General features: G+C 47.4%; 1 protein-coding gene across 1 annotated transcript in view; it reads left to right on the forward strand.

The window, feature by feature from the left end:
• The first annotated feature begins 266 nt into the window (after positions 1–266).
• Positions 267–13479, forward strand: part of evpla (envoplakin a) — an 83794-nt gene continuing 70581 nt past the window's right edge. Inside the window, exon 1 of the mRNA XM_070857467.1 lies at positions 267–526. Coding sequence (XP_070713568.1) covers positions 474–526 — 53 coding nt within the window. The 5' untranslated portion in view covers positions 267–473. The remainder of the gene's footprint in view (positions 527–13479) is intronic.

Genomic DNA, 13479 nt, shown 5'->3' on the forward strand with positions numbered 1-13479 from the left:
AAATTCCTTCACGTCCCCACTCAGTGTTGAATCTCTCCATCTGGAAAGATAAATGGGTAACGCGCAATTCCTCAATGTTATCCTGGTCCCTTTAAATGAAGACAGGCTGTGTGACTGTCCCAGGCTTTGTTCGCAGGCTTTTGGACTCTGCAGTTTGGATTGTGATTCATTTTGCTGGGCTGGGCAGGGTGGAGTAATTTGTGCTGCTCGCTGTTACACACCCTTCACAACCAGTCCGGCGAGCTTTAGGCGAAGCTGAAACTGGTGCCTGGTCTTTAGATCACCTGTCATTGAAAAGGAGCCTCCTTCAGAGCTGAGCTTCAACTGAGAGTGGGAGCTTGCATCGCACACACTTGGTGCAGTGTGTTGTGTATCCGCGTGTGTGTCGAAGGGATAGAGTCACACATTGGCAAAGGAAGAGCAGCCGAGAAAGACGGAGAGAGACTAACAGATTTGCTGGCGATCAGGGCAACATGTTCTCCAAAAGGAACACGTTTAAGCTCTCCCCTAGCAGCAAGACGTCCGGGTAAGTAACGCCCTTGTCCTGGTCACGGACCTGGTTGAATTTAGTGCTGACTGTCCAGACCAGGGGCTCTGACACTGGATTGATTTGGGTGAATTGCTTGGACTGGGGTTCAAAGCTGCACCTTATTATAAACGGGGTAACGCAGCTTGGGTGTGGGTCTCGTCACTTAAAGGAGAGGAGGCACAGGGGCGCCTGCCTTGCTTGGAGACTGCAGATTTCAAAAGCTGAGCGCGTTCGGGGTTGTTTATAGTTTTACACTAAAATAGTTGTAGGTGCAAAACGCCGATGATTTCAGGATCGGGCCAGCGAGGCCGTTGAGTTAAGCTGGGAGCAGGCTGGTCAGGTGAATACATTCGGGGCTGCTGGTTCAGCAGGTGAATCGGTTCAGGATGCAAGGCTGGAGAACTGGGCAAAGTTGGGAGTTACTTCAGGACGCGAAATGAATCTGGGAGTTGCGGGTTTTGGACGGTGAATTCATTTGGGAGCTGTGTGTTTTGGAGATGTGTTTTTGTTTTGGCAAGTTGCCTTTTCGGAACGCTGTGCATTTGTTTGGGAGCTTTGCATTTGCGAGTTTGGAGAACGTTGGAGAATTGTGCTGTGAGCCTGAGAAGTGCTTTGTCTATATTTGAGGGCTGTGCAGTTTGCCAGCTGAGGAATTGGGAGATACCGATCTATTTAATTTCCATAAATTTAAATCAAGGTGTCTGATGTCTCTGAATTCACGCTAGAAGCCGCGGGGGCACCACAGTCTCCGCATTAATACTCTAATAAGGAAAATGCTGTCTATTTGTTCTCGATATTAAGGTGGATCAAAGCAGAGATATCAAGAGATGATCATACTTCAGTAAATCTGAGCTATTGTTGTCAGTCAGAGCAATGCATTGAATTGATTAAACTCACTTCTGTTGTACACGTCTGGATATTCTACATAACTCTAACAGTAGTAAATGCTAAAAAAGAGATAATTCATTGAAACCCAGGATATTGCTCAATTTTGATTGGTATCTGAGCAAAGTATTATTTGGCTTTTCATACATAAATGTCTGCCTTGGGTGCAGTGCTGAGGGAGTGCCGCACTGTCGGAGGTGCAATTTTTCGGATGAGACGCTAAACTGAGAGGTCTGCTCTCTCAGGTGGAGGTAAAAGATCCCACGGCACTATTTCGAAGAAGAGGAGGGGAGTTCTCCCCGGTGACCTGGATAGGCATTTATTCCTCAATCAACACAACAAAAACAGATTACCTGGTTATTATCACGTTGCTGTTTGTGGGAGCTTGCTGTGCGCAAATTGGCTGCCGCATTTCCCACTTTACAACAGTGACTACGCTTCAAAAATACTTCATTGGCTGTAAAGCGCTTTGAGACATCCGGTGGTCATGAAAGGCGCTATATAAATGCAAGTCTTTCTTTGTTTTTGGTTCAGTGGGTAGCACCCTCGTCTCTGGGTCAGAAGGTTGTGGGTTCAAGTGCCACTCCAGAGACCTGAGCATAGAATCTACGCTGACATTTTAGTGCAGTGCTGAGGGAGTACTACATTGTTGGAGGTGCCATCTTTCATATAAGGTGTTAAAGCAAGGCCACGTCTGCCCTCTCAGATGGACATTCAGGATCCCATGCAATGTTCCCTGTAATTGCCCCTTTAAGAGGCTGTGTGGGCCATTCAAAATTCGGTGCATGCGTGGTTTTTACAATTAAAAACTGTCTGTGCGGGTTCCCTGGAGTGCTGTGCGGCTGTGTATCTTAAAGGGAACATTGATCCATGGCCACTATTTAAAGCAGAGCAGGGGAGTTCTCCCTGGTGTCCTGACCAATATTTTCCCTGATAGATAATCTGGTCATTTATTTCATCGCTGTGTGTGGGAGCTTGCCGTGCACAAGTTGGCTGTCGTGTTTCCTACATTACAACAGTGACTACACTTCAAAAAGTGCTTCATTGGCTGTAAAGTGCTTTGGGACTTCCTGAGGTTGTGAAAGAGGCTATAGAAATGTGAAATATTATATACACTTGGCTCAGTTGGTAGTACTGTCACGTCCAAGTCAGACAGTTGTGGGTTCAGGCCCCACTGCAGGGTTTGTGGCACATGATGTAGTGTCAAGGAGTTGCTTCCTTGGATGGGATGTTAAACCGAGGCTCCCCCATCTGCCTGATCAGGTGGGTGTAAAAGGTCCTGTGGCACTACTTGAAGAAAAGCAGGGGAGTTCTCCTGGTCAACCTTCATCCCTCAACTGAACTGGACTCTCATCTCATTCACTGTTTGTGGGATCGTGCTGTGCTTAAATTAGCTGCTGCATTTCCCCGCATTACAGCGGCAACTACACTTCAAAAAAGTACTTCATTGGCTCTGAAGCGCTTTGGAGGATGTGAAAGGTGCTATATAAATATAAGTTCTATCTAACCCTGCAGTACATTGATTCCCCCTATCAAAGTCCCATCAATGATTACCTGGACTGGGAGAGGAGGTTAATAAATTATGACCTTCCAACAATGTTCTGACCCACTCCAGGGTCTTGAGCACAATAAATCTAGGCTGACGCTCCCAGTGCAGTGCTGAGGGAGTGCCGCACTGTCGGAGGTGCCGTCTTTCGGATGAGACGTTAAACCGAGGCCCTGACTGCCCTCTCAGGAGGATGTAAAAGGTCCCATGGCACTATTTTGAAGAAGAGCTGGTGTCTTGGCAAATATTTATCCCTCAATCAACATAATTAAAACAGATTATCTGGTCATTATCACAATGCTGGTTGTGGGAGCTTGCTGAGTGCAAATTGACGTTTCCCACATTACAGCAGTGACTACACTCCAAAATTACTTCTTTAGCTGTAAAGCACTTTGAGACATCCGGTGGTCATGAAAGGTGCTATATAAATGCAAGTCTTTCTTTTCCTTCAAAGCTTGGACATTTAACAGCTTGATTGGTGCTGAATGCTAGGGGAAGGACTGGACAGTGCTATATACAAGTGAATACTTACAGGTGAAACATGAAAAGAATACAGACATGTTCCAGGGGCAAACCTGGTCGATGAGTTTAACTCCCAAAATATGAACCTGTCTCTTTTCAGATGCCAACAGATTTGCTATGCATTGAGTGCAATTTTTATTCCAAAGTTCCCCAGTGTTGTGGCAGTTTTGTTTAGTTAACACTCACAGGCGATTTTCCATTGTGATTGAGGTCACCTAACTTTGAAAGTGCATGCAAGCATGCCAAGAATTCAGGGTGGGGAGAAAGTATGCAATGAAAGCACTACACCCCATTCTTCAGATGCAATAGAATTATCAGAGCTGTTAACCAACAATTCAATAGATGACTGTGATTGGGCACAATCTGGGGAACAGTATTATAGTGAGCTGCGCTCACAGATCCCACCCATTTCTAGCCTGTGACCCATAGTCAGTTCAGGGTCTCTTTGCTGGTGGAGGGGATATATCGAGGTTACAGCCGACCCATAGTAAAAGCCACCTTTGGAAGAGAGGTGAGAGGAATATTAATCCCTTCACTCTGAAACTGCCAAAAAGCAAAAAGCTTCACAAATTAAAGTGCAATAAATGGTGTTTAAGCACCACCCTGTGCCACTCCTTCTCTGTGTCACCAACCTGCAGTTGCACAAACCCAACCCTGAAGGTCCAAAGTAATTTTTTTCGATTGTCAATTCCACCCCGCCAACCCTACCACTTGAGTTTCCTCCCCTCCACCGGCCCAAACCATTCTTCAGTCCCCTGCCTAAACAGCCACGTGTGAGCCTGGAGAGTGAGCGTTGGCTGGCTATTCGACCATCGGTAGGCATCACAGCCGAGCCTGAGTCTGTGGTTGACTGATGTCCACAGACGTGCCCATTTCCAGTATTGGATAACGGTCGGGAATAGGAATCTTGATTTTTGATTGAAGGCCAATCAAAGCAGTCCTACCGCCATCCCAGCTCAGCAAACTCAGCACGGACTGCACTTTGAACCCGGGGCCCTTCCTGGTCCGGATGGGCCCGTCCCACACCATATCTTTCAATGTATTTGAAGGAGAAGAAAGAGAGAATTTGCATATCTATAGCACCTTTCACAACCTCAGGATGTCCAAAAGTGAGTTACAGCCAATGAAATACTTTTGAAGTGTAGTCACTGTTGCAATGTAGGAAACATGGCAGCCAACTTGTGCACAGTAAGCTCCCACACACAGCAATGTGATAATGCCCTGATAATCAGTTTTAGGTGTTGGTTGAGGGATGAATGTTGGCCAGGACACTGGGGATAATTCCCCTACTCTTCTTCGAATACTGCCATGGGATCTTTTACGTCCACCAGAGAGAGCAGATGGGACCTCATTTTAACGTCCGAAAGACGGCACCTCCAACAGTGCAGCACTCCCTCAGTACTGCACTGGGAATGTCAGCCTAGATTGTGTGCTCAAGTCTTTGGAGTGAGACTTGAACCCACAACCTTCTGACTCAGAGACAAGTGTGCTACCCACTGAGAAAGTTTATCTAACAATTTAATACGTTGTTTGGGTCAGGGTGGGAAGTTAAGGGTAGCTCGGATGGGGGGAGGGGCTCTTGTGGTTGGCTAATGGTTGTGAAATTACAAACGATGGCATGGCCCGTGAGTTTACACCTCCAATCTCACCACAGTATGTTCCCGAACTGAATCGGGACATCTGCAGAAAAGGCTGAACGGAGACCAGGAGCTAGTCATCATTGAGGGAATAGAAACCCTTAGGGAGCGTGTCTTTACATTGGCGCACCTCAGAGCTCGATAGAGGAAAACAAAACTACATTTATATTTATAATGTATTTGTTTCATAGGTTCTTTACATAAGAATTCATAGCAACACATTGTTTTTAAGAACTAGTTAGTTTATTAGCAAAGGTTTAACAATCACACTACACATTACCAGTTCATTCACCAGGCTCACAACCATCTGCCTCATCGTGGATCAGAAGAACATAAGAACATAAGAAATAGGAGCAGGAGTAGGCCATACGGCCCCTCGAGCCTGCTCCGCCATTTAATATGATCTTGGCTGATCTGATCATGGACTCAGCTCCACTTCCCCGCCCACTCCCCATAACTCCTTATCCCCTTAATGTTTAAGAAACTGACTTATTCTGTCTTAAATTTATTCAATGACCCAGCCTCCACAGCTGTCTGAGGCAGCGAATTCCACAGATTTACAACCCTCTGAGAGAAGAAATTACTCCTCATCTCAGTTTTAAATGGGCGGCCCCTTATTCTAAGATCATGCCCTCTAGTTCTAGTCTCCCCTTTCAGTGGAAACATCCTCTCTGCATCCACCTTGTCAAGCACCCTCATAATCTTGTACGTTTCAATAAGATCACCTCTCAATCTTCTGAACTCCAATGAGTAGAGGCCCAACCTACTCAACCTTTCCTCATAAGTCAACCCCCTCATTTCCGGAATCAGCCTAGTGAAACTTCACTGAACTGCCTCCAAAGCAAGTATATCCTTTCGTAAATATGGAAACCAAAACTGCATGCAGTATTCCAGGTGTGGCCTCACAAATACCTTGTTAACTGTAGCAAGACTTCCCTGCTTGAACCCAACCTGCTGGGGTTTTATTGAGTCTTGTGAACGTCACATGACTGGCTAAGCAACTCCCAACTCAACAGCTCCACAAACCTGTGAGCAGTACAATATTAAACACTTCAGCCCTCCTCCCCCATCCTTTCATGAAGACCACGCTGGGGTACAGGTGATGGCAGCCTACTGTAGCTCAGCCAACCAGACCTCTTCGTGCCTTAGTCTACACAATGTAGGTTGGCAGGCTGTGGTGGGTATCGCAGCCAAGCTCAATCCTGTGCCCGCGCAACATACATAAACACCCATTCAGCAGTGCCATTGGATAGCAAGTGGGAAGGGATCTGTAACGGCTTACCAGGACCAATCCTGGCACCTTCTCCACCCTTACCTCAGCACAGACCAGGGATTGACCCTTGAACCTTCCTTCACGTGACGCAGTTGCCCACCGCTCAACCAGTAACCTTATTTTTAAATAAAAAGAAAGACTTGCATTTTTTACAGCGCCTTTCACGACCACCGGACGCCTCAAAGCGCTTTACAGCCAATGAAATACTTTTGGAGTGTAGTCACTGTTGCAATGTCGGAAACACGGCAGCCAACTTGCGCACAGCAAGCTCCCACAAACAGCAATGTGATAATGACCGGATAATCTGTTTATGTTATGTTGATTGAGGGATAAATATTGGCCAAGACACCGGGGATAACTCCCCTGTTCTTCTTCTAAATAGTGCCGTGGGATTTTTTACATCCACCTGAGAGGGCAGACGGGGCCTCAGTTTAACGTCTCATCTGAAAGACGGCACCTCCGACAGTGCAGCGCTCCCTCAGCACTGCACTGCAGTGTCGGCCTAGATTTATGTGCTCAAGTCCCTGGAGTGCGACTTGAACCCACAACCTTCTGACTCAGAGGCGAGAGTGTTGTCCACTGAGCTTTCCCTGCTGTGGAAATCCTTCATCCTGTTCGATGAATGAAATAAAACCATAAAACTGTCCCATTAGGTCCAACAGCGCAGCAATGGACCCTGGACTTGAGTTTGGCTCTCTCTTGAGTGTCATTTAATTTAAGCCCCTGAATGGTGGAATTTTAGCAGCTCTCTGAATCACGAATAGTTGGCATTCCTGTGGTGGTTGTGCGCTTACCCACAGGGAGTGGAGGAGGGGCTGTTATCAGGCACAGCGACTGCAGTGACCATTTCCTCTTCTATACCTTCATTCCCCAAAGGAAATTCACCCTTTTTATAGTTTCCTTTCCTGAAAGTTCTGTCTCAGGCTGGGGGACAGTCCGTCTGTAATGTATGCACCTGGGAGGATCCTCACAGGTTGGTCGAGCTGTTGAGTTGTGAGTGGCTTAGCCAGTCACGTGATGTTCACAAGACTATTCACCAGAGTTTAGAAGAATGAGAGGGGATCTCATTGAAACGTATAAAATTCTAACGGGGTTGGATAGACTGGATGAAGGGAGGATGTTTCCCCGGGCTGGGAAGTCTAGAACAAGGGGTCACAGTCTCAGGATACGGGGTAGGAAATTTAGAACCGAGATCAGGAGAACTTTTTTCACTAAGGTGAACCTGTGGAATTCTCTACCACAGAAGGCTGTGGAGGCTGAGTCACTGAATATATTTAAGAGGGAGATAGATAGATTTCTAGAAACAAAAGGCATCAAGTGGTATGGGGAGAAAGCAGAAATATGGTGTCGGGATAGAGGATCAGCCATGATCACATTGAATGGTGGTGCAGACTCAAAGAACCGAATGGCCTATTACTGCTCCTATTTTCTAAGACTCAATAAAACCCCAGCCAGTTGGGTTCAGGGGATCCACGATGTGGCAGGTGGTTGTGAGCCTGGTGGATGAACTGGTAATATGTCGTGTGATTGTTAAACCTTTTGCTAATAAACCAACTAATTCTTAATCGCAATGTGTTGCTATGAATTCTTAAGCAAAGAACCCATGAAGCAAATACATTAGACCGTGGACACCAGCAGCTCTCTAGTTACCTCGCCCCAGTGAGTGCTGCTCAGCCCGTTTTGCTGACACAGCCAGGCCCAATCCTGTCTCCCTCACACAGAGATACACACACACTGGATACCGATCAGGAGTAGGAACCCGGGCTCATTTCCTTTATTCCTCACCCTAACCTGGGACAATGAGACCAATTGTCACACTCTAATTGCTTCCCCATGTGAGATCAACAAAAGAAAGAAGAAGGACTTGCACCTTTGTCAACCTCAGGACGTCTAAAAGCACTTGACAGCCAATTAAATACTTTTGAAGTGTAGCCACTGTTGTAATGTAGGAAAAGCGGCAGCCAATTTGTGCACAGCAAGCTCCCACAAACAGCAATGTGATAATGACCAGATAATCAGTTTCGCTGATGTCGACTGAAGGATAAGTATTGGCAAGGACACCGGGGATAACTCCCCTGCATCTTCTTCAAATAGTGCCGTGGGATCTTTTGCAAGCACCTGAGAGAGCAGGTGGTTTAACGTCTCACCTGAAAGATGGCACCTCCGACAGTGCAGCACTCCATCCGTCATCATCATTATAGGCAGTCCCTCGGAATCGAGGAAGACTTGCTTCCATTCTTAGCATGAGTTCTTAGATGACTGTACAGTCCAATATGAGAACCACAGTCCCTGTCACAGGTGGGACAGATAGTCGTTGAGGGAAAGGGTGGGTGGGACTGGTTTGCCGCACGCTCTTTCCGCTGCCTGAGCTTGATTTCTGCATGCTCTCAGCGATGAGACTCGAGGTGCTCAGCACCCTCCGGATGCACTTCCTCCACTTAGGGCGGTCTTTGGCCAGGGACCCCAGGTGTCAGTCGGGATGTTGCACTTTATCAGGGAGGCTTTAAGGATGTCCTTGTAATGTTTCCTCTGTCCACCTTTGGCTCATTTGCCGTGAAGGAGTTCCGAGTAGAGCGCTTGCTTTGGGAGTCTCGTGTCTGGCATGCGGACAATGTGGCCTGCCCAGCGGAGATGATCAAGTGTGGTCAGTGCTTCAATGTTGGGAATGTTGGCCTGGTCGAGGATGTTAACATTGGTGCGTCTGTCCTCCCAGGAGATTTGTAGGAACTTGCGGAGACATCGTTGGTGGTATTTCTCCAGCAACTTGAGGTGTCTACTGTACATGGTCCATGTCTCTGAGCCATACAGGAGGGCGGGTATTACTACAGCCCTGTATGCTCACAGGTTTGTTAAGCTGTTGAGTTGGGAGTGGCTTAGCCAGTCACGCGATGTTCACAAGACTCAATAAAACCCCAGCCAGTTGGGTTCAGGGGATTCACGATAAAGCAGGTGGTTGTGAGCCTGGTGGATGAACTGGTAATGTGTCGTGTGATTGTTCAACCTTTAGCTAATAAACCAACTAGTTCTTAATCGCAATGTGTTGCTATGAATTCTTAAGCAAAGAACCCATGAAGCAAATACATTAGACCATGGACACCAGCAGCTCTCTAGTTACCTCGCCCCAGTGAGTGCTGCTCAGCCCATTTTGCTGATACAGCCAGGCCCAATCCTGTCTCCCACACACAGAGATACACACACACTGGATACTGATCAGGAGTAGGAACCCTGGCTCATTTTCTTTATTCCTCACCCTAACCTGGGACAATGAGACCAATTGTCACACTCTAATTGCTTCCCCATGTGAGATCAACAAAAGAAAGAAGAAGGACTTGCACCTTTGTCAACCTCAAAATGTCTGAAAGCACTTGACAGCCAATTAAATACTTTTGAAGTGTAGCCACTGTTGTAATGTAGGAAAAGCGGCAACCAATTTGTGCACAGCAAGCTCCCACAAACAGCAATGTGATAATGACCAGATAATCAGTTTCGCTGATGTTAATTGAAGGATAAATATTGGCAAGGACACCGGGGATAACACCCTGCATCTTCTTCAAATAGTGCCGTGGGATCTTTTACATCCACCTGAGAGAACAAGTGGTTTAATATCTTACCTGAAAGATGGCACCTCCGACAGTGCAGCACTCCCTCAGTACTGCACTGTGGTCAGCCTAGATTTTGTGTTCAAGTGCCTGGAGTGGGGCTTGAACCCATGACCTTCTGAATCAGGGGCAAGTGTGCTACCCACTGAGTCAGAGCTAATTCAGAGCCAACCAGGAATTGAATCTCCTGGCCTGTGTTGTTCGTACCACACCGACAATGCCTGTACCCACTGCACACTCACGGAACTCTGCCAGCTTAGACTTTAGAGAAGCCAATGGCCCAAATGGCCCTGCCCTTCCAGCCAAAGGAGGGTTAACATTGAGGGTCTTCTTGTGGTCCAACCACCCCTACACTTCTGACTATAGGAGGCCATATTGCTATCAATGCTGATCCAGCCTGGGTGACCGTGGGGTAAAGGTGGGCAAACTCTGGCACTGTTCTCCTGCAATATTGCCCGGAGCTCGATATGTGGCCTCCTATTAGATTTCAAACTGTATGGGCAAAATGACTGAACACAGGAACAGGAGGAGGCCGTTCAGCCCCTCGAGCCTGTTCTGGTATTCAATTAGATCATGGCTGATCTGTATCTCAACTCCATTTACCTGCCTTGGTTCTGTAACCCCTAATTCCCTTGTCCAACAAATATCTACCAATCTCAGTTTTGACATTTTCAATTGATCCCCCAGCCTCAACAGCCTTTTTGGGAAGAGAGATCCAGATTTCTACCAACCTTTGTGTTAATCAGTGCTTTCTGATATAACCCCTGAATGGCCTGGCTCTAATTTTAAGGTGATGCCCCCTTGTTCTGGACTTCCCCACCAGAGGAAATGGTTTCTCTATCTATCCTATCAACTCCTTTAATCACTTTAAATACCTCAATTAGATCAGCTCTTCGTCTTCTATACCCCATATAATACAAGCCCAGTCTATCCATGGAATACAAGCCCAGTCTATGTAAGCTGAGGGAGGCGGCAATGGTCCAGTCAGGAGAGCTCCCTGTAGTTACTCCCTCAGATAGACACTGGAGCACACTTGCCTCATGTGTTAGCATCGCGGATGAATCCCTCTGATCCTCACCTTTCGGAAAGATCATGTTTATGGTTTGCGACATGTATCATTGACGCACCAAGTCCTGCTCACCCATCACCCCTGTGCTCGCTGACCTACATTGGCTTCCGGTTAAGCAACGCCTCGATTTCAAAATTCTCGTCCTTATTTTCAAATCCCTCGCCCTTCCCTATCTCTGTAATCTTCTCCAGCCCCACAATCCCCCGAGATGTCTGTGCTCCTCTAATTCTGCCCTCTTGAGCATCCCTAATTGTAATGTCTCAACCATTGGTGGCCGTGCCTTCTGTTGCCTAGGCCCCAGGCTCTGGAACTCCCTGCCTAAACCTCTCTGCTTCTCTTTCCTCCTTCAAGACGCTCCTCAAAACAGAGCTCATTGACCAAGCTTTTGGTCACCTGAGCTTATTTCTACTTATGTAGCTCAGTGACAAATTTTTATTGCATAGTACTCCTGTGAAGCACCTTGGGACATTTGACTACGTTAAAGGCATTATATGAATACAATTTGTTATTGTTTATGATGTCACTAGCACACAGCAACCAGACATGATCTAACATGAAGGAAATTGTACCCCACAGTGATGGGACTCTAAGACCCAGTCACTGCGATGCTTATAGTGCTGATACGGAGCACTTATCATCATCATCATCATAGGCAGTCCCTCAAGTCGAGGATGACTTGCTTCCACGCCAAAAAGTTCACAGGTGTTTCAATGAGGGACCTGATATTCCAGGTCCTGAACTACATCCTGAAGGGTGGAAGATGCCTGTGCGTGGATTTTTTTAACGTGGGGTGACCGTTGCACACCAGCCACCACACGGCTTGACAGAGCTAGGTCTTGGTCCAGTGGCAAGGGTTGAACCAGGACGACTGGAGACCTGCTCTGCTGCACGGACCTAGTGCAGTGTGGGCTGGCTCGTGCTGCCCCGGGCCGCGAACTCACGCCTCTTCTTGGCCTCAATCATAGACCGTTTATACTAGTTGTTTGGCAGGATGAGCAAGCTGTGAGCCTGCAGCTCTGCAACTGGAGTCTGAAAACAGCTCTAACTTTGATCTTTACTGTGTGACTGAATTCCAGCTCATTTCAGTTTGGGGTACTGGGATTGGTGCCTGCTATTATCTCAGCTCACAAGAACTTGCATTTATATAACGCCTTTCACAACCTCAGGATGTCCCAAAGCGCTTTACAGCCAATGAAGTACGGTCACTGTTGTAATGTAGGAGAATCGACAGCCTATTTGTTTTAGTAATGTCGGTTGAGGGATAAATATCGGCCAGGACACCGGGGATAACTCCCCTGCTCTTCTTTGAAATAGTGCCATGGGATTTTTTTACATCCACCTGAGAGGGCAGATGAGGCCTCGGTTTAATGTCTCATCCGAAAGACGACACCTCCGACAGTGCAGCACTCCCTCAGCACTGCACTGTGGTGTCTGCTTAGATTTATGTGCTTGAGTCTCTGGAGTGAAACTTAATCCCACAACCTACTGACTCAGAGGTGAGAGTGCTACCCACTGAGCCACTGCTGACGGCCCAAGAGTTGACAATCCTACATCAATTACCCCTCCTTCTGTCCCTGGCTCCAGTTGTCTGGCCACTCCTCACTGCTCTGATACCCGTTCACAGAACACAGATGTTTTGCACACTCGACTCCGTTGGGCAGGCCACGTTGTTCCCAAGACTCCCAAAGCAAGCGCCCTACTCAGAACTCCTACACGGCAAGCAAGCCCCGGGTGGGCAGAGGAAACATTTCAAGGACACCCTCAAAGCCTCCCTGATAAAATGCAACATTCCCACTGATACCTGGGAGTCCCTGGCCAAAGACTGCCCTAAGTGGAGAAAGTGCATCCGGGAGGGTGCTGAGCACCTCGAGTCTTGTCGCCGAGAGCATGCAGAAATCAAGAGCAGGCAGCGGAAGGAGCATGCGGCAAACCAGTCCCACCCACCCTTTCCCTCAACCACTGTCTGTCCCACCTGTGACAGAGATTGTAATGCCCGTGTTCAGTCACCTGAGGACTCACTTTTAGAGTGGAAGCAAGTCTTCCTCGACTCCGAGAGATCGCCTATGATGATGATGAGACTTGCTACAGAGAACGGCTGGGAATGGACAGTGGTGCCGTTGTTTCAATTTGGATTCTGGGAGACCCATACCAATTCTTCGTAGGTGTCGGAGGCTGTTACTGGACTAAGGGAACCAGATGTTAGTAGTGTAAGGGCTCTCGCCTCTGAGTCAGAAGGGTGTGGGCTCAAGTCCCACTCCAGTGACGTGAGCATATAAATCTAGGCTAGCATTGTAGTGCAGTGCTGAGGGAGTGCTGCATTATCGGAGGTGCCATCTTTCAGATGAGACGTTAAACCAAGGCTCCGGCCAACATTTTTTTAAAAAAGCAAATGATCTGATCATTACCACATTGCTGTTTG

This window comes from Pristiophorus japonicus, chromosome 16, assembly GCF_044704955.1.
Source record: "Pristiophorus japonicus isolate sPriJap1 chromosome 16, sPriJap1.hap1, whole genome shotgun sequence".
Taxonomy (NCBI): Eukaryota; Metazoa; Chordata; class Chondrichthyes; family Pristiophoridae; genus Pristiophorus; species Pristiophorus japonicus.